The sequence below is a fragment of the Microcaecilia unicolor genome, chromosome 5, assembly GCF_901765095.1.
Source record: "Microcaecilia unicolor chromosome 5, aMicUni1.1, whole genome shotgun sequence".
NCBI classification, from domain to species: Eukaryota; Metazoa; Chordata; class Amphibia; order Gymnophiona; family Siphonopidae; genus Microcaecilia; species Microcaecilia unicolor.
The window spans coordinates 99,062,595-99,090,096 of NC_044035.1; the positions used below are offsets into that span (position 1 = coordinate 99,062,595).

At 41.4% G+C, this 27,502-nt stretch overlaps 1 protein-coding gene across 1 annotated transcript in view; it reads right to left on the reverse strand.

Moving 5' to 3' along the window:
- The window catches only part of JMJD1C (jumonji domain containing 1C), a 673,912-nt gene that overhangs the window by 142,735 nt on the left and 503,675 nt on the right, over nt 1-27,502 (reverse strand). Inside the window, exons 5-10 of the mRNA XM_030203125.1 lie at nt 23,782-23,906; nt 17,549-17,692; nt 16,717-16,900; nt 14,938-16,619; nt 12,990-13,162; nt 10,164-12,373 (exon numbers count right to left, since the gene is read on the reverse strand). Of these exons, the coding sequence (XP_030058985.1) occupies nt 10,164-12,373; nt 12,990-13,162; nt 14,938-16,619; nt 16,717-16,900; nt 17,549-17,692; nt 23,782-23,906 (4,518 nt within the window). The remainder of the gene's footprint in view (nt 1-10,163; nt 12,374-12,989; nt 13,163-14,937; nt 16,620-16,716; nt 16,901-17,548; nt 17,693-23,781; nt 23,907-27,502) is intronic.

Below are 27,502 nucleotides of genomic sequence, written 5' to 3' on the forward strand. Positions count from 1 at the left end.
CTTCCCTACTAGAGGTATGGGAGGATATACATACAGAAGGCCTGTCCCACAATGCAGGAAAAAGGCACCTGACACTAGTCTGTCGTGGGCCTGAAGCCTGGAACAGAACCGAGGGACCTTGTGATTGATCTGAGTGGCAAAAAGATCCACCGAGGGGTGCCCCATGCACGGAAGAACTTGCGGACTACGTCCATGTTCAGTGACCACTCGTGAGGTTGCATTATCCTGCTCAACTTGTTGGCCAGACTGTTCTTTACGCCTGTCAGATAAGTGGCTTGGAGAAACATGCCGCGACGGCGAGCCCAAATTTACATTTGGACGGCTTCCCGACATAGAGGGCAAGATTCGGTGCCCCCCTGCTTATTGGTGTAATACATGGCAACCTGATTGTCTGTCTGAATTAAGATTACTTGGTTGGCAAGGCGATCTCTGAAAGCCTTTAGAGTGTTCCAGATCGCTCTTAATTCCAGGAGGTTGATCTGCAAACCTTGTTCCTGAAAGGACCAGGCTCCCTGAGTGTGGAGCCCATCTACATGAGCTCCTCACCCCAGGAGAGATGCATCCGTCTTCAGCACTCTTCGTGGCTGAGGAACTTGGATTAGATCGAATTGTCCACCACTGAAGAGAATTCTGAAAGCTGGTGGACAGTTGGATTACATCCTCTAGATCCCCCGCAGCTTGAAACCACTGGGAAGCTAGGGTCCATTGAGCTGATCTCATATGTAGACATGCCATGGGCGTGACATGAACTGTGGAGGCCATGTGCCCCAGAAGTCTCAACATCTGCGGAGATGCTCAAACCATGGACACCACTACTACTACTTAGCATTTCTATAGCGCTGCCAGGGTTACGCAGCGCTATACAAGTTTAAACATGGGGAAGGACAGTCCCTGGGACAGAAGGTTGTCCACCCTTGCCTCGGGAAGATAAGCTTGAGCTGTCAGTGTTCAACAGAGCTCCAATGAATTCCAATTTTTGGACTGGGGTGAGATGGGACTTGGGATAATTTATGACGAACCCCAGTAGCTCTAGCACCCGAATAGTCATTTGCATGGACTCCAGAGCACCCTCCTTTGAGGTGCTCTTCACCAGTCAATCGGCGAGATAAGGAAACACATGCACTCCCAGTCTGCATAGCAACGCTGCAACTACAGCTAGGCATTGGGTGAACACTCTGGGTGCAGATGTCAGGCCAAAAGGCAGTACACGGTACTGAAAGTGCTGTGTTCCCAGCAGAAATCGAAGATACTTCCTGTGAGCTGGAAGTATCGAGATGTGTGTGAAAGCATTCTTTAAATCCAGAGAGCATAGCCAATCTTTTTCCTGAACCATGGGAAGAAGGGTGCCTAGGGAAACCATCCTGAACTTTTTACTGACAAATTTGTTCAGGGCCCTTAGGTCTAGGATGGGACAAATCCCCCCCCCCCCCCCCCCCCCCCGGTTTTCTTTTGCACAAGGAAGTACCTGGAATAGAATCCCAGCTCTTCTTCCCCTGGTGGAACGATTCGACCGCTTGGGTCTTTAGAAGGGCGGAGAGTTCCTCTGCAAGTACCTGCTTGTGCTGGAAGCTGTAGGACTGAGCTCCTGGTGGACAATTTGGAGGCTTGGATTCCAGATTGAGGGTGTATCCTAACCAGACAATTTGAAGAACCCACCGGTCGGAGGTTATAAGAGGCCACCTTTGGTGAAAAAACATTAACCTCCCTCCAACCGGCAAGTCGTCCGGTACAGACACATTTACTGAGGCTATGCTGAACTGGAGCCAGTCAAAAGCCCGCCCCTTGCTTTTGCTGGGGAGCTGCAGTGGCCTTAGGCGCACGCTGTTGACGAGAACGAGCGTGCTGGGACTGAGCCTGGGCAGGCTGCCGAGAAGCAGGAGTGTACCTACGCCTATAATAGGAATAGGGAGCACTCCTCTTCCCTCCAAAAAACCTCCTAGATGAGGAGGTAGTAGCAGAAGATGCCCAACGGGAGAGAGAATCCATAGCATCATCGTGCTTCTTGAACTGGTCAACCAGATCCTCTACTTTCTCACCAAAAAGGTTATCCCCCCCGGCAAGTCTGCCATCCGCTGCTGGACTAAATGATCCAGATCAGAGACATGCAGCCATGAGAGTCTGTGTATCACTATAACCTGGACAGCGATCCTGGATGCTACATTAAAAGTGTCAAATGTACCCCTGGCCAGGAATTTTCAACACGCCTTCTGCTACCTGACCACCTGGCGGAAAGGCTCGGCCTGCTCTGGAGGGAGTGCATCAACCAAGCTAGACAGTTGCTTCACCGAGTTCCGCAAGTGGATGCTTGTGAAGAGCTGGTATGTCTGGATTTTGACAGCAAGCATAGCCTTTCTCCCAAAAGAGTCCAAGGTTCTAGATTCTCTGCCTGGGGGCACCGAGGCATAGTCCCTAGTACTCTGGGCACCATGGAATTGTGAGATAGCTGAGACCTCATCAATCCAGGCTCCCTGTGGATCCAATGTTGGGATTCAGTCTTTTTCGGGATTAGACAAAGGGAACGACCAATTTCGAATAAGAACTTCCTTGAGTACATTATGCAAAGTAGCCGTTGCAGCCTCTCTAGGCAGAGAAGGATAATCCAGGACCTTGAGCATCTCAGCCCTGGGCTCATCCTCAACCTCCTTAGGGAAGGGAATCGACTCAACCATTTCCTAGACAAAGGAGGTGAAGGATACTCTCCGGTGGAGAAAGTCTCCTTTCTAGTGGAAGGGAAGGTTCAGAAGGAATCCCATACGACTCATCAGAAGAAAAGTATCTGGGATCCTTCTCTTCCTCCCACGAACGGTCATCTTCAGTATCGGACAAGACATCCCTCAGAGCAGTCCAAAACTGAGCCTGCCTTGACGCCGAGGAACGACGTCCTCGATGGCGGTGCTGAGAAGTCGACACCCGCCTGGACTCTGGTGAAGCTTCCTCCACCAATGTCGAAGGGGAGTCGACCTGGGTGGCAGGCAGCACCAAGGTCGGGGACCTCACCACAGGCAAAGGGCCAGATGCCACTGCAGCAGACGATACGGAATGTGCAAGCACTCCTGACACCGAAGCAGACTGGCGCAGCAACCCTTCCAGAAGCTCTGGAAGCAGGGCCCTGATGCGCTCGTCGAGAGCCGCAGGACAAGGCTGCGGGGTTGGTAAAGGAGCCGGTGGCAGAATCTGTTGAGGCTTGGGAGCAGGTACCAGGCTGCTAGACTGACGCACTGGCACCTCCTGAATAGAGGGAGAGCGATCCTCTCGGCGTCGATGCTTCTCGGGTGCCGAATCCCTCGACGCCTCGGAGCTCCTGGCACCGTGTTTCGAAGGAGAATGATGATGGTGCTTCTTCATCTTTGCTCGACGCCCGTCATTGAGACTCCTCAGTACCGATGAGGAAGACGTGGAATCCTCAAGTCTCCTTGGGGCCGGTTCCAACGAAGGACGGTCCCGGGGGGCCTGCATAACAGGAGGTCTTGAGACAGGTGGAGACCCACTCGATGCCTCACTGCTCCCAGCACGAGTTGGTCGTTCCGCAGCCATTACCTTTGATCCCGATGCCGCTGACCTCGGTACCAATGTCAATGTCGAAGGACCAGACCGAGCCCCAAAAAGCCTCTCTCTTTCGGCTTCTCGAGACGCTTGGGTCCATTTCAAGACATAGACTGCAAGCGGCTGGGCTATGGTGGGACCCAAGGAACTGGATACACCAAGTGTGGGTATCGGTACCCAAGATGATCCGGTTGCACTGAGTACGTTTGAAGCCGCTGAGTGTCTTCGATGATATTGAAGGAAAAACGGCTTCAGCGAAATTAAACGACGCGATCATGCCAAAAAAGTAAAAGGCACAAAAGGGGAAAAACCCGGCCGCGTCGAAAAGAAAGAAAACTTAGAAAGTGGAAAAAAACTATGAAAAAATACCGTGTTTTTAGGGTTTTAAAAAAAAAAACGAACAACGATTAAAAAAAAAAGAAATATCAAAAGAATCGTCAAGACTCTCTTCCTGGGCCAGCGAAGCGAACAGGGAAAAACCTCTTCACCTCACCGCGGACAAGAAAAAAACTGAGCGGGAACGCTCATGCGACAGGCGGGAAGTTGTCTGAGCGTGCGCGGTGCGTATGCTAGAAGGCTCTGGCAAAACTAATTTTGCTGTGAAAAAATTTGCTGTTTCCTGGGTCGCCATGGACGCCGACTCACATGCGAGAACAATGTCCTCAGAGAACACTAATTACTATGATTTGATTCAAACAGCAAGAACTCTACTAATGAATAGGTAGCATTACTGCACCCTAGTAAAACACCAATACACTTACTACCATTCCAACAGAGCAAGTGGGACTGCTACAGATCTCTACATGAATTACATACCAACAGAATACCACAACTTGGTCAAAGCCAAAACATAGCTACATAGGATGATAGGAGCCACTTCTGTGCAACCAGTGGGTGCTCAGCACCCCCAATACTGAGAAAGCGCCATTGTGTCCACGGAGGGACTATTTGTATTATGCCTGGCGCCTCCAATCTATTTTGAAATGCTGGCACTTCTGCACATATAGACACTCACCAAATACAGAATACAACGTAAAAGTAGAAATACAAAAACAAAAATTGAACCAGTAACCCTAAGTCGTCAAACTTGGCATGCAGCACAACACTGGAGAAAGACAAACAAATTAATTTACTCTCGTTTTTAAAAACAAAACACACACACAAAAAAAACACATCCACAATGTACATTTCCCAAAACTAACATATTCAAGTTCATAAATTCAGAATAAAAACTTTTTATACGCTTGTTGTCTGGGCATTTTATTTTTCTAATCGTGTAGGTCCCAGTGAGTTTCTCTCTTCTGCTTTCCTGTCTGTCTTCTTCTATTCCCTCATATCCGTTTCTAACGTATCGATCTTTCCCCATTAGCTCTTTCCTTCCTTTCTTTTCTGACTTCTGTCCACTCAAATTTCACCCTCACCCTCCAGTTCACCACCTCCTTTTTACTTTTCACCTACTTATCAACTTTCCATTTCCACTTCTCAGCCCCTAGCTCTCCTCATCCTAATCTCCTTGACAACTCCCCTACATAGTTGATTCATGGTCGGCACCATCCCTTCTTCCACTTTAGTAGCTCAGCTTCTCTTCTCTCTTTATCCTTCTTTCCACTGCCCAGCATCTCGTCTCCCTATCTCCACCCCACCCTTATAGTCTAACATATTCCCTCTCCACTCCCCACTCTTGTAGTCAAATACCTGCCCTCTCCCCTCCCCAATTTGTAGCCTAGCATTTCCGTTGTCCTCACCTTCCCAAAAGTGAGCTTCTTCCCTTTTACCCTCAATCATCATCCTCTCTATCCCTTTCCTCTCCCCTCCCAGTCAAAATTACCCTCTCCCATACTTCTCTTTCTCACCATATTCAGCAACTCCTCACTCTCTCTCGCTTAATATCTAGAATCCCACTGTCTCTTCCCTTCCCTTGTCACCCATACATGCCCCAGCATTTCTTTCTCCCCACCCCAAATGGCCCAGCATTTCTCCATCCCTCTCCTCCTCACTCCCCGAATGGTACAGCATTTCTCCTTCTTCCATGCCACTCCATGAACCAGCATTTTTTCTTCCCTCCCCCTCCTCTCATGGACCAGCATTTTTTTCTTCCCTCTATCCTCCCTCCATGGACCAGCAATTTTCTTCCCCCTCCTTGTAGCACCAATTTTTTTTTTCTTCAGCCTCCTCCTCAGACTATAATTTTCTTCTCTTCCCTCCTCTTCCGTGGACAAGCACCTTTTTTTCCCCTCGCCTGCCGGCAATGCAGCATTCTCCTCTTACCTCTCAGCCCTCCCCTGCATATCTTTAAAAAGGAGGTCTTCGCTGCTAGAGGCAGACAACAGTGGACAGAGATTCAGATGCACTGTTCGTACCCACCACAGACATTCTACTACTACTAACTAACTAGCATTTCTAAAGCGCTACTAGGGTTACGCAGCGTTGTACAATTCTCTCTGATACCTCCCACCTCTGCAGAAACAGAAAGTGCATCAGAGAGAAGACTCCAAAGTCGGCATGAGCTGCATATCTGAACTGCTGCTCACTGCCTCGAAAACCCTTTTTTAAAAGGTATAGCTGGGATGTTAAGAAGCAAAGAAAGACGCCGAGTTGCCAGCTGGGGAGAGGAAAGGCAGGAGAAAAGTCAGACCCTGGGGTGGGCATAGAAAATGGGGTGGTGATGTCACTTTGAGCTACAAATTAAGCCCTGCCCACCCTCTTCCCAATGGGTCCTGCATGCATCATAATAGGAAATAAGCCCCAAATAATGGACAATGGCTTTCAATTTAAAAGTTATTTTCCTTCTTTTAAGGATGCATCCTGCTTTATATTCTCAGGAAACATTTCAACTTAATGAACTTTTGAAATGTACTAGATTAACACAACAGTATACTGAAAAGAAAGCGCAACATATCCACTGATATTTATCTTCTTTCATTAAAAAAAAAATTGCCTAGTAAGAAAAACCGGCTAAGAACCAGGAAAAACAAATTGTGATGCAGACACTCCCTGTAAGCTCGGGCAAGCCTCTATTCCTCAGGCACCCACTTAATCATAAACTCTGAGGAAGGATCTACTGCACCTGAATTACTTATAATGCTAAAAGCCACTTTGAGTACTTGAAAAGCAGACTAACATCAACCAGGGCAATATTCAAAAGCAGTTAGCACCCAATATTAACTTTGTATGTGCTTTTTAAAAACAAAAAAAAACCAGTAGTGTATACATTTTGGACGTGTAACTATGTCTGACCGAGATTTATATCCACAAAGAGAGAACTGGAGTGTGAAATCAAACACAAAATTACCTTAAAAACTCCAGCAATTTAATTCAAAATCATGAAATAAAGTCTCAAAACAGTTTTCATCAAGGAAGGAAAAAGCCTCAGATTCCCCAACAATGATTGTTAAAACACTGACATGGAGGATATTCACATCACAGGTTCAAAACACCTTCCGGATATCAAATTTATGTTGATACACAGAAATAACATGTTAAATGAAAAATGTGAACAAAGTATATTTTCAAAAGACAGCACTTAGCTTCAAAAACTTCTTGAAACAGCTGTCATGGTCCCACAGACAGTGGCCACTGTTTTGCAGCTCACTGCTTCAGGGATTCAGGGCTGCCACATTTTGCATTTCTGTATGCTTCAAAGAACTCATGACTATCTGCTGTATTTATATTACTTCCAGAAGGAAGTGCTGTGTCTGTGTCCCACAATTCGCAAAAGACTGAAAGAAGGTTTGCCAAATCCAGCATTGGGGGAAAAAAGTTTGACGCCTGACAGATTTCTACAGTCTGTGTCCTGAAAACAGCAAAAGACTGGTGAAGCTTTGGCAACTCCAGTGTTGAAGATCATTTTATTACGTGCTGCGAGCGAGGGATTGCAATTATTTTTATATATTTGATATTCTATACGTTTCTTCGTTTTTGTGATTTGCTGTGATTCCCCTTCAACTAAAAAAGGTACAAATTTTATTATAACTTTATAATAATCTAAAAAAAATGCAGTACACAACACAATAATCTTTCTACAGTTTAATACAACTAAATACAAATATTTCTATCAACAAATTTAACAACCAATTGAAAATAACCAAACTCTCAATTTATTAATTTACTCTGAAATTAACTGGCGTAGATGCTGCTTTGTGAAAAATATAAACAAAAACAAAAAAAATCAATAGTATATAGGGTATAAACTAGACCTGGTTCAGTTAAGCACATTAAAAAATTGTCCCTTTGACAGAAAAATATTTGCCACTGTGAAGGTAATTTTGTGTACATAATTGACATTGGCTGAAAACTAATGTATATACCTTTAATATACTAACGTATTCAACAATATTTTAGTAACTCCTTCCACAGGTGCATGAAAATGTTTTAATAAACAAGATAAAAGTTAACAGCCTTATTTTAGAAATGCCATAGATCAGGAGATCAAGTTTCACAAATATTTTAGAACAAACTCTGCTAACATAGAGCCTGTTCTAAAATACAGGGGAAATGGACGTTTATGCACCAGATGCGTGCAGCATAAATATCCATTTTAGCAAAATAAACATAAAAATAGCAACAAGTTCAAAGCCAGCCCATAAACAGGTATGTGCTGGTACAAACACATATGCTGCACAATGGCAATGTAAATGTGCATGTGCCAGAATATCCTGTGCATATTTTAGCTTAAAATAAGGGCTTATGCAACATAAATGTATAAGTGCCGGTATATATGCACATCTGAAATGCGAACAGGGCTTATAAAACGAGGGCCTAAACTTCATTATGAACAATGGTGTCCTTCAAACATGAACTGCACAAAACTAAAATGTTCCTGTCTTGCAGGTACCTTACATATCATGCCTGCTTATAAAAGATGAAATAATAGTGGCAAGATGGCAGCATGGCTTTCGGCGGCGTGATTTCATACTCTGTTGCCGCGACTTTGCAACAGTTACCTCATTTCCTGCTAGAGTTCCTGATGCCTCATATGAAGAGGAAAGGACAGGTCTGGGCAGTTTCTTCTTCATCCTGGACCTCCTCGCTGGTACAGCAGCATATGGAGCAAGTACATCAGGAGGCCCTACTGTATTGGAAGATGTGGGAGGGTCTTCTGTTCCGAGGCTGGAGCTTTCTCTCCCCCCATCCTGATGCCAACCCTCCCCCCTGTCCAGCGACCACTCCTGCCGAGTCTGTGGGGGCTCAGGAGACGGAAGGTGCTTCTTTGAGCCTCAACAAAGAGGAAGCCAGTTTGGAGAGAAAGTCAACTGTGAAGTCCACTGAAGGCCACTACTCTCCACAGGGGTAACTTTGGAACACATCTGGAAAGGACTTCAATTTTTAAACAACATTGTGGCTCAACCTATTAAAGAGGTCAAATCTTTATCTACTAAATACAAGTTTTGGCATCTACTATGGATATTATCAAGCCAGGTAGCGTAAACTAGTTTCAACAATTAAAATAAGTAGTAAAAGACTTACAAGATTTTAAAACAGCAATAGCTAAGAATAAATTATTTCTTCATTGGAAGATAGAGCAGCTTGAAAATTATAATAGGAGGTTAAATCTTTGTTTTCTGAATTTTCCTAAGCCGGCTGGTGTGATCTCTGGGAACTTAGTCAGTAAATACCTAATTGAAGTTCTTTATTTTATCCCCTGAAACTATACCTTCTTGGAACAAAATTTATTTTATTGCTACTACTTCTAAAGAAAAAGGGAATAGCGGATCGGAGGCTGTTCAAGTTAAGGAAGGCGGCTTAGATTTGGATAATTTGTCAGCTATATTAGAGGAATCGATTTTGGACGTTGCAGAGAGCCCCACTTTGATCATATCTTTTGTATTTGAGCAAGATTTTAATGTAATGAGATTCTATTTTCGGAATGCTGTGACTCATTTCATAGTCAAAAAGTTAGTTTACGTTTTCTTTTCCTATTTTTCTTTAATGGCGTCTCTAAGTTTTCCATCCACGCCCCTCACTATTGGGGTCTAAGAAGGCTTCTTTTCTTTTTCTTTTGAATCTGATTACACCTTGATGTCTCTCCTTATAAAATTGTCTTTATATTATTAATGGTTACTTCTAATTGTTTTATTTTCCTTAGAGGGTCTTTATAAATTACAATTTGTACGCCGTTTTTCATGAACAAGTGGATACTTGTTTATTGTATTTGTTGAACGTTATAAATAAAAGCTAACAAAAAGGATGAAAATTCCACTGTTACCAGAATCTATTACATTTTGCATATTTACGGTTCAAACGGCACTTGTTTAGTCTATACATTGATCATTAATGTTATATGCTGTATACAACCATCATGTTAAAGTCATGTGCAACACAAGAAAAATAACCTTGAAGTGAGCCAGACCAAGATAATAAGCCCTGCAAAATGCCACAGACAAGATTAAGGCTCAGCAGTTCTTACTTTTAGAACAGAGTTCCAGCTGCATGGCAAGAAACTTCACTTTAAAATATGTTGCAGGCCACTGAATATTAGATATAATCACTCCATCCATTTATAGACAGACCAATAAAAAATGCAGTTGAAAGAACATCTACAGAACTGGGAAACTGCCTCAAGTTCAAACACAAACTAATCCTAGCCATCAGATGTTTCTCAGATAAACTAATATACTTACTGCTATTACTGTTACTCTGTAACTTTAGTTTGCTTTTTTCTTTTGCAATTCTGCTAAGAATGCCATTGGGTTTGACATCATCATCTCTGTCTGTGTCGCCCTTTCTTTTTTGCATGTCATTCTGTTTCTTTTTGTAGGTTGGCTTGGGTTGACGTTTTGTTCTCTGGCCTGATTTGCTCTCACTTTCATCCGAGTCCATGCTTTCAGAGCCAGATTCATAAGTTCTTTTTGTTTTTCTCCTTGTGAGTTTGTTATCATTTTCAAACTTATCTTCCTGGATTTTACTATCTTCATTATTTTGAATCTCATTGGATGTAGAGGCTATCAGATTAACAGTGCATGGCTTAATTATTTCAGCTACGATATTCCCTGAATTTTCCGGTTTATTAGTGTTTTTATCTTCCTCAGAGTGTCTTGTAAGCCAGGCCTTTTTCAGTTTTGTGTGGTAATTCGGCTGACTTGTCTGCCCACTGCCTACTGAGTTTGCCTTGTTTACTGAATTTCTGGCTACATTATCATCTAAGGAAGCAAAGGTTGGGAATGTCTGAATTTTAAAAGCGCTAGTCTCAGCCTCACTAGCACTGGTATTTTTAAACTGAGCTGCTGCCAGTGCTGCCTTGTGCTTTTTCAAATGGATAAAATCAGTTGTGCTAGAAAATCCAGAAGTGGGCTGCAGAGTAGTTCCTGCCTTGCTATTGGCTGGTGTAACTGAAGTCTTGGTGCTGGCACTGCATTCTTGCATTTGTGCCACTGACTGATTTACAGTTCTTGATGTAGCAGATTCTGTAGCTGTGCATGCCAAAACAGTGTTAGATAGAGAATAAGTCACTTCTGAACCACTGCAGCATGAAACACTGGTTGTTGTGGCTGCTGATGTGGTGACATCCGTTTTAGTATTGCACATCATATTTGCAGCGAATGTGACAGAACTGGGGATGCTGCTCTGTGAGATGGTCTCTGCGTCCTTTTCATCTTGTGGAGGAATAGTGTCTGAATTCACATTTGGCAGACTGGCTCTCCCAGCTTCTCTACCTTCTGCCGGCCTAGGATAATCCGTTTGATTTGCCCCCCCTGAAGATCTTTCAGTAACTTGAGCTTTTGAAGCAGACTGTTTTACTGACACGGTATCATATTTTGTACAAGAAGGTGGGCGTACAATGACAGATGCTGTAGCAACCTGTGGCTTTACACCATTCTTCTCTAAATGCCATCCAGTTTTCTCAATGTTTTGGTTATCATTTGGCTTCCAAACTTCAAGTACTTTTTGCTCTGAATTTTTCTTATATTTTGTGTTTGACTCCTTCAACTCTGGTAATAGAGTTGGCGGTTTCTGTAGTTCTTGGACTTTACTGCCAGCATTAACTGGCTGTACTGGGGTTAGAGTTGGTGGTGAAAGATTATTATAACTGCCCTCCTTTCTGTCCAAAGTGTGATGAATTGGGGGATGAAACACTGGGGCTCTGTGCAAGGCAGGCATACTTCGTAGTGCATTTGAAGGTGAAATTGACAGCTGTGTTGGACTCCTGCAGTCATTTCTGAATGAGTTTGCAGCATGAGATACCACTTGCTGGGAAGGCTGCTCAGTTGCCTTTCCTACTGTCCCATCTTCCGGCTGGTGCTTTATTAGAGGTGGGGGTTTTGAAAGAGAGGAAATAAATGAAGTCAAAGGTGCAAGATTAGCAGCTGTTGAAGGACTGGTATTCTGTTTATCTGCAAAAACATTTGAAGCTTCCTTGGATGGGTAGGACTTTGGTGGTTCATTCACCACACTATTAGACAAGGTGGTGAAATAATTACTTTGTGGCAAACTCTGAGATACTGAATGTTTGATTTTATAGAGTTCAGACACAGAGCATTCAGCTTCTTTGTCCTGCTTTACAGCATGGCTTTTAGGGCTAGACGACAGTAATGGGGCCAATCTGGAATAACTGTCTCGTTCACCATCAAGAGCCTTCATTTTTCCTGTAAAGGGAGCAACTTCAATACTCTCCTGAAGAATTCGCCTATGCTCTTCTTTGTATTTGTTCAATCTTTCTCCAGCCTCCTGAGGTGCTCTCTGCAATTTACTCTGACTCATGACTGGGTCTACATAATGTCTGTGCAAATGGCTTTCCTTTCCAGTCTGAGATCGATTGTGGTCAACATCAGTCTTAGCTGTTGCTGGAGTAATGGAACGTAGAGGCTCCAAATAAGATTTCTTATCCACATCTCTATAAAAGGGAGAAAAAAAAAGAAAAGAAAATTGCATTCACTTTGGAACGTCAGTTCTTTTCAGCAATGAACAATAATTTGAAACCTCTGCTTCTCACAAAGAAAATTCAGTCATACAAGCAATACCTTTTCTTCATCACAAACTGTGTACATTTGACAGCTCAACGTTTTAATGAATATTACAAATGAGACAGGATTTGAACAATGAATGCAGCAATCCATCTAGATATATTTCCTGGAATAGAACGTTAGCTTATTTTGGATTAGAATCAAATGAGAAAGCCTTAAAAGAGTACAAAAATAATCAAGCCCCTAATTCAACCAGGGATGACTTTTTGCTTTATTTCTGTCAACTGAATATGGGACTATCATCCAACACCCCCCCCCCCCCCCCCCCCACTATCTTCCCTCTCAAGGAAATGCCTGGACAGAATTCAACCTCTTTAGGTCATTATTTTCACTATCCTTGGTCCAATCTTATTACATATCTGTTACAATTATTGGTATTAATTTGTGCATGCATAAATATAAACCAAACAGGGAGTTCATTTTTAGTGCACTGCACCTTGCAAGCGTTTTCTTAAAATACATTTTTATTTGGCAACAGCTACGTACTCTTTGTGGTGATCTATGATGGATTTTGGCAATGGTGGGCTAGAATGTGACGTCAGCTTGAGTGGACGATGAGGATCTGCACTGGATGGTCTCACAGGAATGTGACTTAGTAATCCAAGACTGTCAGCTGAGGTCACAGAGGGGGGTTGGTGTAACCAAGGACTGGTGGCATTCTATTTTTGCAAGCAAAACAAACCATCATTATTGTATAAAGTTGAAATTTCCAAGAGCAGTTTTCTCCAATATTATGACAACATAGGACATTTTGTATATTGAAGGGATCATACTCATTCCAACAGGATGCCTTTTTGAAAAATCTTTTCAGGTTTCCCACTGCATCAAAATAGTGAATTCAACTAAGCTTTTAGGGGCAAGGACTCTTAGTATCCATATGTAATCTGCTTTATAATTAACAACTCAGAGGGCTCGATAAGTGCTAAAATAAAGTTATATGAAATCAACCGATGAGACTGCTAGTTAAATATACAATTCTAAGCTGTTAAGTGGCACAAAACTCACATCAGCAAATTAGCAAGCAGACTAAAAAAAAAAAAGCATACTAAAGTTGGACAAAATGATTCAGTTCAAGTACAAAAATGTGTTATGCTCAAAGCCTACCAAAATACATCCTGTTGGCACATTCTGACACACAAGATAAATTGCCATTATACTGCCCCTCTCTCAGATTAAGTGGATTCTAAAGAGACTGCTGGAACCTATATAAAAATCATTAACACAACAAAGAAGTGTAAGGGAACAATTTGGCAATATGATGGCCTGCCACAGAATTAACACTCTACTTTTGCCTTTATAAATTATCAATAAAAGTTGATATTTATCCTACAAGGCTGATATCCTGTCACAATCCACCATACTACTACTGATCAATTAAGGCTAAAGGCTAAATGAGAACATCAATAACTATACAAACAAGAGAGATGTCACTTCATTTTTTTCAAAAACAAAAATAAAACACATCAGAAAATGTTACCATCAATTGTACAAAAGGGCTCAGAAATGCTTTTACTGTAGAATGTGAAACATATCTGAATTTACACTATTCCTATTTTGTCACTGTATTTATTAAACTAGGTTAACCCTAAGTTGAACAAATTAATTTTGCTGCATTTGCGAGATGATTTAATATAGCTCAAGGCGTTTCATTTGAAAAAGGGGTTCCTGGGTTTACTGACCAAAGTATGCCGAAAGTATCTTTTGCTTGCCAGAGGAAGGGAGTGCACAATTAATGTTGGTGTTATTTTTTACATCATAAAACTGATAAAGAGGGCACTGTGTGAAGAAAATCAGTTGATTGGTAGCACTTTTGTTGTATTTCTTTATATATACACACACCTCTTTATGTGCGTACACAAACACCAAGTAGCAAGCGATTTTCACTGGGAGAAGTTTCAGAATAATTTTCATGATAAAGGACTGGAGGAGGCTAATTAGAAGTAATTTAAAGAACAATTTCTTCAAAGAAAAAGTGGTGTATGTGGAATAGCCTCCCAATAAAGGTGACTAGAGAGGAAAGAAAAATTCATTTGCTCAATGCAGTCTTAAAATTTGATTCAAAAATGTGTTTTTTTTTTTTAACAAGGAGAAAACCTGAGATTGTTTGGGATACACAAAACAGAAATAAATAGACAAAATGGGCAGAAGATTGACTTGGCAGCCTATATGTGCTGTCACTTTCAATGTATCCATAAGCCATAATATACGACAGAATATGCTGAAAAGGATTTTAATGTACACCCCAGATATCTAATGTAGCATGAAAACACCAAACATAATTAAGTGAAGGACAAGGAAAATCACATGTATATAGTATTATACCTTCCCTTCAATTTCTGTACACAAGTGACCATCTTACAACAGACTATTCCCAGAAACTGATTCTTCACAGTGATAAACTGTGCAAAAATCTTTAAATGTGAAGCATACTTACCCTCCTTAAGGAAACCTCTGCAGCCACATGATTTTCTGGATGGACCCATTTAGATGAGGGAAGTCCAAGACTTGAGTATGTATGTGCTCCATTTGGATACTGCCAAATAATTGGATAAAGTCCGAGCTGGTTATATGAAGCTGAAGGATGGGGTTGTCCAAGAAGATGAGGAGTCTGATGCTGAAGCATTTGCTGCTGCTGCTGATGGGCTAGTGCCAAATGGCTTAGGCTGCTGGCATGAGCAGTCTCTAGTCGTGGGTGACCACCAAGTAAGGAAGCTGTAGGAACTCCAGATAACACTGCAGGAAGTAAGTGTGGGTGATGGACTGAATGGTGTGGTGCACTACCAAGAGCATGAGGGCTGATAGACATCGAGGCTTGGTTTGGTGATCCAGCTAACAAATGAGGATTGGCAGTAAGTGCAGGATGATGGGTATTGGGAGTTAAACATGTTCTGTGAGATGGGGAATGAAGAGCAAAATTATGTTGATTTAAGAAAGGGGAAATATGATTTGTTCTACTGTCAGGGCCAACAAGAGCAGGATCCCTGTAAACTGTGAAATGTTCATTCTTATCAATGATAAGAGGGCTTTTTGTAGTTTCTATCGTACTGACTCGTGCTGTCACTGGATGAAAACTAGATCTATGCAATTCTGATTCTATTCTTGCTGACCTTGATGATCCAGTAGTTTGGCTGCTATGGTAAATAACTTTAGACATTAAGGAATCAGGGGAATGGGAAAGTCTAGGCTTGAGAGCATCAGAACAGGAATTCATTTTTATTTTGTTGTTAACACCAACAGACATGTTTGATTTAAACTTTAGAACATCTGGGGAAGGAGTTTGTTTATGATGCTGCTTACTCTCTTCAGCTAAAGAAGCTACACTTAGTTCAGGCATGAGACCCCCCTGGTGAACGTTTTTTCTCTCAGCAACTGGATTCGGATTCATATAACTGGATTGTGTCAAATCCACTTTGCTGACAGTACTACTGCCCCAATTAGGAGCTGTCTCTTGCTTTTTTTCTTCCAAAAAGTGAGCATTTACAAATGCACGTTTTACATCACTATTATGTGTCTCTATTTTATGTACTGTGTGCACAGCAAATGTAGTTGCAGTATTTTCCTGGACCACCTTGTCAGACCTGTTTTCATTAGAAATATCACCAGCATATTTTGGTGTTGGAGTCTTAGAGCTAAACTGCTCATTTGATACTAGTTCTCTAGGGGTGGAGATCTCTACAGTGCAATCCTGAACATGTGGATCGCTGGCATTCTTGCTGTGAGTGGCAGGCTGCTCTGTTCCATGGAATGAAAGCTTTCCTTCTAGCAGCTCTAAGTCTGCTGACTTCATACTTCCTCCCTCTTGATGTTTTTCATCTTTCTGTATTTTATCCCAAGGAGAGTGCCTATCCATTAATGTGTGTTCCTCAGCCCCACTGCTGCCCTGGGATTTTCCACCTTCTCCATTTATCTTTGAAGTATTCTTTATCTTCAGTTCATTCTCTGAATTTTGCTCTGAGGAAGAATCAATTATTCTTTTATTCAAATTTTCTGAGTCACTGCCCTCAGAGTAGTCTGAAACATTGTCTGTCCGTAGCCTTTTCAGATTTAATTTCTTTTCATCCTCTTCAGGCTTCCTCCTTTTATTAAGGATATGCTTATTCTTGTTTTTCAGATTTTCTGCAAACAAGAGATGAGAAGAATGAACACAGTTCCTTTCTGATGGTTTTAAGATCTTCATTTTCTATTTTGTATTAGTGAACAAAAGTGTTCCTACCTCCCCGCCCTGTGATATCATATTTTTCCTCCTTAATTCGATCTTCATCAGGCAGGCTGCTATCCGAGCCTTTTCTCTTATTTGGACGAATATTCCGCTGCTGCTGGTGATTCTGTTTGGGAGTTGCAGTTTGAGCGTTCATTGCTGGTCTAGGACTATTTGCTTGAGCGCGTGTATAGTGACACTAGATAAAAATTGAATACATTAGATATTCATCCTTTCAAGCATAGCACATCACATTCCACTATAGCATATCTTAAGTTATTTGGTGTGAATTAGATTCACAGTTTTATTATCTTGTTAAGGCTCCGCTTAACACAAGACTACCTCCACTTCAGGAAGCAGGTGAAAGCTTGGCTCTTCAACCAAGCCTTTAATGGAAGAAGTAACTAACTTGTTAGTCTCACTCACACACACAAGGATTGACTCGGGCTGCACATACTGCAGCGGGACATGTTTATCCACTCCTACCCTAGCTGAGATAATATTTAACCATCTCTCTGACCTCATGTGCAACTTTCTTCAAATCAATCACCTTACTTTCTAATTCTTCCTACTTTTTTACTCATCCATATATTACACTTTTATAATGTTCTAGTACATATTGTGTTGTCATTGCAAGTAGTATACCATGCCACACTTTGTATTGTTGTTCGAATATTTTTACTGCTCTAATTGCCTATTGTTCATGTTTGATCTATTCTTACTGTACACTGCCTTGAGTAAATTCCTTCAAAAAGGCTGTAAATAAATCCTAATAAATAAAGTATCTGAACTCCCAAAGGAGCCATGATGTGCAGTAAAACGGTTATTAAAGGAGTTAAATACATACATGAGCCGTGTTGCTGTTCTGGGTGGAGCGAGACCTACGACGGGATGTGATGCCAATGTTTTCACCTTTCAACAAGGAGTAAACAACATCATCTAGAAAGGTCATCTGAACCATAGAAGGATCAACATTCTGTGGCTCTAGCACCTAATTTATTGAAAGGAAAAAAATCATTGATGAAACCATAATCACCCACAAGAAGATATTCAGGTACTTATGTTACTTCTATACTAACTTATCAATAAGTCCACTAAAAGAAAATGATTACACCACTCACTCATTAGTGGCTGAGTACAACTGTGACTCCTGGAGGAATTCTACCCCCCCCCCCCCCCCCCCAAAATTTGAAAATTCTGCATTTATTATAATTTGTGTGTGTGTCGAATTATCTCATCATAAAGGCCTGGTTATCCCTTTCCCAAGTCTGACACACCCCAACTTTCTTCCTATTCAGGCTAGACCCTCCAACAGCAGTCTCACTCTCCGACAGTAGAGAATGACACGGGGATGTGGACCCGCAATAACTGCGGGGACAGGGATGGAGAGAGAGCCCACAGGGACGGGGTATGGACTGAGCCTGAGGAGACAGGAACAAACTTTGTCCCCCGTGTCATTCTCTACTTTGAAGGCTGTTAATGAATTGGAGTGTTAATGAATGTTTATGTTCAAGTGATGCAGGCAATGATGTTTTCATATTTTGGAAAAACAAACAAAAGTGCTGGACACAACTGGCAAAATTTGCATGGGGGATCCTGTACATTCCTGCTACCAGCCCATCTTCTGAGAAGACATTTTCTATTGCAGGAAGGACTGTGGAAGACAGGAGAGCTAGACTGAATTCTGAGATTGCTGACTTATTATTATCCACAGATAGGAGTGGCCTAGTGGTTAGGGTGGTGGACTTTGGTCCTGGGGAACTGAGGAACTGAGTTCGATTCCCACTTCAGGCACAGGCAGCTCCTTGTGACTCTGGGCAAGTCACTTAACCCTCCATTGCCCCATGTAAGCCGCATTGAGCCTGCCATGAGTGGGAAAGCGCGGGGTACAAATGTAACAAAAATAAAAGCGCTTCATAGGGCATATTTCTCCCCCACTAGGGCACACAGAATGGATTGTATTTTGTACTCCTGGACATTTTAACAGGGTGGATTAAGGTTCCTTGGGGTAGTAGAAGTCAGCTATTGTTGGGGTTGGAAAGGTAGAAGGTAGTGGTGGGGGATTATTATAGTTACTTGTTATTATTGTTTTCTATTTCTGATTTACAAACAGTTGCACAGCATATTGTTCCTTTTTATACTTCAAAAAAAGATTTAAATATAAAATCATAAGTGTTCGAGGCTTCTTCAGAGGAGGACAGAGCCTGCAAGGACGGGGACAGAATCTGCAGGAACGGGGCGGGGATGGAGACAGAGCCTGCAGGGATGGGGTGGGAGATAGAACCCGCACTGATGGGGTAGGGACGGTGTCCCTGTGTTATTCTCTATCCAACAGCCCAATCTATCCTCCATGGCACATACTTTTCCAGCTCCCACCCCCCCAACATACTTCCTGAACTAAGCTCATCTTTCCCTACCTCCGCTGTACACCCTCTTCTCCTGCAGGATCCTCACCATTAAGGCAACCTATTTCAAAAGTTTTCCCTTACACCAGTCTCATCTGTTAACAGCGGAAGAGGAAAGCAACTGCACATCAGGCTGCGTATTCCACTCTGCTGTTCAACTACTTCATTAAGACACACAGGCAGAACGTAGAAGGATGCAGCTTAACTTTTCTCTTACTCTGTTAACAGGTGAGACCCCATGGTAAGGGAAAACATTTGAAATAGCTGGTTCTGCAGTGGGGGTCAGGTGGTGGTGGGGTTAGGGGGTTAAGTTCAGGGTACGTGCACGGAGGGGGGCCTTTATTGGTTCTCATGCAGAATTCTTCAATGGGTGACAGTGCAGAATTGTCCCAGGAGTAAACTGTTCAGTGTATAAGATACCTAAAATGAGTCTATACTGAAATTATTTTCAAGCTGATTTGTTTACTTTGAGATGCAGTGAAAACAAAATGTATATAGGAATAGTTTCACCAAAGCAAAAATATATTAGGATAAAGGTAAAGGGTAGTGGATTTGATGTAGTGCCTTTCTGTGGCACAACCAAAGCAGTTAATATATTATATCCAAGTACTTTTTTTGTCCCTTGTGGGCTCACAATCTAAGTTGTTTATACCTGAGGCAATGGAGGGTAAAGTGACTTCCCTAGGTTCACAAGTTGCTGCAGTGGGAATCGAACCCAGTTCCCCAGGTTCTGCACTAACCATTAGGCTACAGAATGAATAGAATTGATATTAATTTTTAAATTTCTGAATGATAGAAGTACATGTGATATAAATATGAATTTAAAACAGTTTGATCCTCAAACTGCATAAAAATATTCTATACTGAAAGAATGATGCTAAAATTCAGTGAACAGGAATCAAGGATGAAGAATGGTAAGAGTTAAGAGACAAGATAAATAATGATAGAGATAAGAACCCAACCCATAAAGGCCCATCAGTGATTAAAGAATAAATTTGGAAAACCGTAGAATCAGCAAAAAGGATTTTAGGATGATGTTAAAAAAATACAAGGAAAAAAACTCTCTAATTGCATTACAAAAATGATATAAGAATGAAACAAAACTATAGCTTACCTTGATAAGCAGGATGCATACTCTTGTCACTGTGATATTTCAAAATGTTTAAATATAAAGCCATACTTTGTTTTGGGATCTCTAGGACTGTGTTTCTTGACCTGACCCTGGATGGAGTACCCTTCTAACCATCTGGGTTTTGATGCGTGTAACTCTCTCATATATTGTTTGTGAATACTAATGCCCAAGCCAGTCAGATATTCAGGATATCCATCAAAGACAGGTCTCAAGAGCCACAAATGAATTCAGGTATTCAGAATGTCCCTTAATGAATAAGCATGATATAGATCTGAATATTATGGTGGTAACATGCATGGAAATCTCTCTCATTCATATTCAACTAGACTATCCTGAAAACCCAAACTATTTGCAGCCCTTGAAAACTGAAAAGTGAGAATCACTAGAAGTGAGTAAGACAGTCTAGAAGGCACCATTCTGATAATAACAGATATGCTTCCTATTTTTATTTTCCATTTGCTAAAGAGTACTTCTTATACATGAAGATTAGTAGTATACTATTAGAGGCGTATCTGCAAAGCACTTAGCCTTACAAAGCTACATAGTAACCTACGGAGCTTTCTAAGTCAAAGTGCTTTGAAAATGAGCCCCTATGGGGCCCATATACTATGCTGCATTAAAAGGGGCCCTTTTACTAAGCTGCATAAAGCAGCCTACCTGGGATTTTCAGTCTAGTAGACAGTACTGCATGCCTGTACTACTGTCTACTGTGCTAAAAAGTGAGCCCCGCATTAAAAATCATAAACTAGCTGCCTAACATGGGAACAGGCAAGTCATGGGTGGGCAGAGGAGTGGCTGGCTATGACAGCTAGGGCATAGATTGTTACTGTGTGCTGTCAGGATTGCTGATAACACAGCTGAACTTACTATCGCCTAACGCTGGCCTCCTAATTCCCCCCTCCCAAGTCTGAAGTCCCCACCACAGCCCAACCCCTGACACAAACAATGGCATTCTGTCAGAAGATCCACATTCCCCAAGTCAGGCCTTCCAATCCCAAATCTGCACCCCACTCGCTCCGGGTCAAACCCTACCTACTGCCAGAAAAGCCTTGCCCTCGCCATGAAAACCCACTCCCCCATGCCAGAATGATTTCCCCCCCCCCCCCCCCCCAGTCAGCACCTCCATCAAAATGGCGCATGCCCCCTAGGCATTAGTTTCATGGTACTACCAATGGGGGAGGGTCATCATTCCTACATTACAGGATCAGAGGACCACCATGTGGGTCCTGGTGCTGATAGGGGGTGGGGGAAGGGTTAGGCATGGGTGTGTGTGTATTGGGGGTTCCATAGTGGGGATGGGGCTTTTTCTGGCAGCGGGTGGGGTGAAGATTTAAGAGATAGGTCTAACAGGGAGCCGCTGCTTCTGGGGAGAATCCGACAGCCTGAAGGAGGAAGCATATAAGGAGTAGGCATGTGTCGCTGTGGCTTGGTGCTGGTTGTTTTTTTTGCATTTTTTTCTGTTATGGGCCTGCACTGCAGTGCATGTGGTGTTTGATAGCATGGTAGCACCTGCACTATCTGGCTCTACCTGAAACGAGGTACCTCTATGGTATTCTGCTGTTCTATATGATAAATGCAGGGCAGGTGCGTTTACTGCACAGCCTTTGCACTTATCACAAGGCAATTTTTGCCGTCACTGTGCAGTAAGTGTAAAATTTACTGCATTTTAGTAAAACAGCCACAAAGTATTTAGTAAAGCTTTTAATGTCTGCTAATGTTGCTGTGCCACATTAACTCTTAGCATATACTCCTTTTCACATCAAACACCTTAACGTGAACATTTCTATGAAGGGGCATGGTATGAACATGGAGGAGCTCATTCCCATGCATTAATTGCTGATGTGGCAGATAACATAGTGCAGTTACACCTTCAGAGACAGCAAGCACTGCTCTGTGTTAGCTGCTCAGCTGCACTCCCCAAAAGTACTTGGAACATCCCTAACATACAAAGCAGAAGCACTGCATTTTAAAGTGTCTTAATTTGATTGTTAATGCATGTTACATTTAAAACCTTTATGCACCTATGTACATTATATATCATATAATACAGTAAATAAAAAGATAAATTAAAAATAAGATTAATGGAAGAGATGTACATTTTTAAGTTTCTCTCTCTTGATTATAGTTTACCTCGAGCCACAACTGTGCATGCCCCGAGTTTTTGAAATTAGTTTACTTATCTAATCTGAATGTTAAGAGTAGTCATTGCTGGTGGCACTCCATGTGGTAAGCTCATGAAAAATGGGATATGAAAGATGAAAACAATGGAAAAATGAACAGAGAAATACTGAATTTTAGTTTCATCCAAACACACCATAACATTTAATTCAGACTTTTCTTTAGTTAAAAGACAGGCAAATATTGGATACCACCTATATTAGGCTAGCAAATGTTTAAAGATGTAAGCTTTCAAAATGTCTAAAATCTTTCCCTTACACAATAATTTAGTACAATGTACTATCATTTCCTATATACCAATATATTATGTTTAGATAATGTAGCCTGTATTTCAGACAGTATTTAGGATATATTTGAGAAAACACACTGACTTCTAACTGTAATATTTTATTGTCTAATTCTATATTTTATGTTCCCTCTATCTTTCCATATTTCCTTTGTCCTAATTGAAGAACTTATTTTATAGGCTCCAAACAATTGAGCTGATCTCTACAGTACAAAGAAATTAAAGAGTTTTTGTTTTTTTTTGTTACATTTGTACCCCGCGCTTTCCCACTCATGGCAGGCTCAATGCGGCTTACATGGGGCAATGGAGGGTTAAGTGACTTGCCCAGAGTCACAAGGAGCTGCCTGTGCCTGAAGTGGGAATCGAACTCAGTTCCTCAGTTCCCCAGGACCAAAGTCCACCACCCTAACCACTAGGCCATTCTCGCAACAGAAGCCTTCTCAGTACAAATATTAAACTCATTATTTATTGCATTTGTAGCCCACCTTATCCCACCTATTTGCAGGCTCAAAGTGGCTTACATAGTATTGATAACATAGTTATTCCAGTGTATCAAGTACAGTTAGTATTGTGTAGAGATTAGTTAAGGGAAGGACGAAGGAGGAAGGGATTTATTAGGGTATTTATAGAAGGTGGGCTTTCATAATTGAATGGGTTGCTGAAGTGGGTTAGTGGGGCTGTAGGTTCTCATTGTAGGCCTTGTTGAAGAGATATGTCTTCAGAAATTTGCGAAAGGTAGTTGTTTCGTCGATTGTTTTTAGGTCTGTGGGTAATGCATTCCATAACTGCATGCTCATGTAGGAGAAGGTGGTGGAACTAGGCACAAGGTTTCTGCTGTAAGGTGCAATTTATTTTTTTAGTGACTATTTGTTATCCAGAAATCAAATGTTTGAATACCCAGCTAAAAAACAAAAAAAAGTTTAGAATCAGGATGATTTCATGCTATCAGTTCTAGATGCCTGCCTAATTTTCAATACATATCCTGGTTATTCTAGCACAAATCTAAAAAAAAAGCATTCGCACTTGAAATTATCTCTTGGAGTAACTCTCAACATTTTATTTTCAGTTGAAACATTTACCTGGTCATTCATCACAATCATAGTGCGGGAAAATAAATCATGGTAAGTAATTATACCAGTGAACCACTGGGTGGCAGAGTCTTGTCTGTACACTCTCACTCTGTAGCCATTTAGGGAATATGGACCTTTAAATGTGAAAAGAGAAAAACAGGAAAACAAATGTTAAAAATTCAACAAATCACCCTCATTTTCATTAAACTCTCTCAACCGTTTGTTGCTTATAAAGTACAATACAGAACAAGCTGCAGGTGGCGAAAACTACACATCTGACATTATATGGCAGGTTTCACCTACTGTTGATAAGAAAGCTATACTAGAACAGAGTCACACATTATTTCCTGAATTGGTGCAAGATTTCAGATTAAGCACTTATGCAGACCAGAGGTTATTTTCCTCTGCTGACAACTAACACAATAAATGTGTGGTAACCAGACAAGCAGTCAATAAGAAATAAATGAGTAGGAAGGAGGTCATGAAGAAATACCACACCACAATTATAAAAACAGATGTTTCTTAGTTTCCATTGAATCTGAGATGGGCACAATCTAAAGGTACACAAAACATCTTACATTACTGAGCTACTTTATTAACTATTATTAAAAAAAAAACACACACAGCAAAACGTTTTTAGCATACAGTTAGTTTCCAATAGCACTTAATTACCGGATGAATTCATTAAGAGCCCCTCACACACTGTGTCATGGCTCATTACATTCCTATAGGCAGAGCAGCAGACAGTGTACACATGCTGTTAGGCCCTAAATGTGGTATGGTCTCAGAACAAAATACATTTTGATATGCTTCTTGAGTAATCTGACTGGCTGAACATCTCATAGTTCTTTAAGCACAACATACTATGAGCTAGTGTGATAGCATTATCATTTGGTGCACAGAATAAAAGGACTCCAATAGTCTGTACCAATTTTAGATGCAGTTATCAACACCTCTACTTACTGTATTTGTGTGTATTCAAGTAGGTCTGGCATGAGGATAAAATGGGCTAGGTTTCCAAAGTCTACAGAAGCAAGATATGACCTGTCTTCATACTCACCTGACCTACAAAACAGTGAATCCACAGAAGACTTTTTCTTCTAAAATACAGTTTCTGCCAGAAATTCATGGAGACTCTAAGTCAGTCACTTGTTTTCTGGCTCTTAGGAAATTGAAATATTTCCATATTAGACATTTTCATTCAAGACACTCACTTTAAACGAGTCCTACAAGAAAGTGCTGTGTTTGGTAGTAAAGGTATAGAAAAACACCTAACAAAGACAAACACAGTTATAGGACTAAGCAAATTAACTAGTCTGGTGCTTTCCTCACACTAGAAAAAGCCTCATGTTGAAAGCAAATCCAGTGGTAAGACACTTAAAATAGAGACTGTCCAAGATGATTCTATATTATTGAAAAACGGATGGGCCACAAACACAATGACATATTAATTGATCTGGGATTCTTACAACACTAAGAGTGCTTTGACTTGTAGTAATCTGAACCAATCAGCTGCACATTATTCAATCCTAATGTAGGCATGTGAATCATTCTTTTGACTGCGGTAGTCTTTATAGCATCATAAAAAACACATGCAAAGCTTTATAAAAAGGCACAGTTAGCAGAAAATGCAGGTAATTCAGCTTACTGGTGTATAAGCTTAAAGGAATAAAATACACATTACAATTTCTGCCATTAATTCTGCTTTTGAATTCACGGTCACAGAGTCATCGGCATGTTTTGGGGCAGCAGTGTGGCCGGCTATTGAATTTTATCCCACCTGTGAGACCACAGGAACTATATACAGAAAACAACTTAAACCAGAGTTTTGGCGATTTTAAATACTATATTTCTCAAATACATTCACAATAGCTACTCCAGCAGTTTATTTTCAACATTTTTACTTACTTATTTTTCACAGTCTATGGAGCTTTGGGTATTTCCAGCCAACATTACATAATGTTGCGGTCTGCTAGAGATAGTATTGACATTCATGTTGCCCACCTCTGCTCTAGAGGAATGTCCAATAATTACTATAGAATTACGCACTATGAATCCTGGTAAAATGGGAGGGGGGGTGGGGGGTCCTGCTTTGCTGATCCATATCTACCAAATAGCAAAGGCAACTGTAGTCTACCGACTATTACTTTTAGTAATTATGGATGAAGTGCAGCACCACATGTAGTTTTGCTCTTAATGGTCCAAACATCATGACAATCTATTACAAAAAGACAAATCGATCGGTCCACTTGAATCTGGATGGGATGCTATTACAAAAATATATAATAACAACAATAATCTACTTTAAGTGCCACCTGCAAGGGCAAGACATAGGTCAAAGAGACTGGAACTGAACACTTCATAGCAGGAGGCATCCCATTTTTGGTAAAATGTTAAGTGTGCGGGCTACAATTTTGAATTGGGGAGACATTTTACATCAGGGATCTGGAAAGGAGTCAAAGTACACTGTGCCCCTCCCCCTCCTTCCTGAACTGCTTGCATTCAGACCTTTCATTTAGTACACAGGCCCCAAGAACTTCTTCAGCTTCTTACATCCTCAAACTGCATGTTTTACAAATAGCACTTCTGAGATAATTTTGTACCCACCTATTTCTTTTCTATTAGACTTATTCCAGTGTGGACCTACTGGGAAATGTTATAGACCAAAAGAGAAACTCACGTTTGACCAGTTTGGTTGCTTTAAGACAGACTGTGCTCCTCTTCAGCATAAATAAATCATCAAAAGTATGTGAAGGATAATGGGCATATCACTAATAACTGCACCCCCAACTCAAAACCCTAGTCAATCCCCAGCTGATCTTGATTTCGTTGGTGATTTCTGTCAGTTTAGATTTGTAAGGAATGAATATTGTGACATCGTCTGCATAGATGAAAGGGTTAAGGCCTTGGTTGGATAAGGGCTTGGCTAGTGGGGTCATCATTAGGTTGAAGAGGATCGGTGATAGCGGTGATCCTTGTGGTACTTCGCAGTCTGTTTTCCACGGTGATGATATGTTTGAGTTTGATTTTACTTGATATGTTCTTGTGGTTAGGAAACCCTTGATCCAGCTAAGTATGCTTCCACCAATCCCAAACTTATCTAGTAATCTTATTAATATATTATGGTTTACCATGTCAAATGCACTAGACATGTCGAATTGGAGGAGGAGGATGTTTTTGCCTATTGCTATTTCCTGCTTGAATTTGGCTAGAAGAGTGAGTAGTACTGTTTCTGTGCTGTGGAGGGGGTGAAAACCTGACTGTGATTCATGTAATATTGAGAATTTGTTTATATAATCTGTAAGTTGTTTGGCTACCATGCTTTCCATCAGTTTGACTGACAACGGAATGGATGCTACTGAACGGTAGTTAGTGATTTCATTTGGTTTTTTTCTTGGTGTCTTTTGATATCGGAGTGAGTAGAATATTGCCATTTTCCTTAGGGAAGAGACCTTGCTGAAGCATGTAGTTTAGATGGGATGTGAGGTCTGCTATGAAGCGGACAGGGGCGGATTTCATTAGGTAGTTGGAACAGGTATATAGTTTACAGTGAGTGTTGGAGAATCTGCTGATCGCCTGTGCAACTGCATCGACGGTAAGGAGAGCGAATTTTAACCAGGTTCGGTCAGCTGGGTATTCTCCAGTGGTTGGGTCCAACTCATTAAGGAAGATTTCGATGTCAGTGTTGTCCTGAGGTAGCGTGTTGTGTAAGTTTGCAATTTTTTCATTG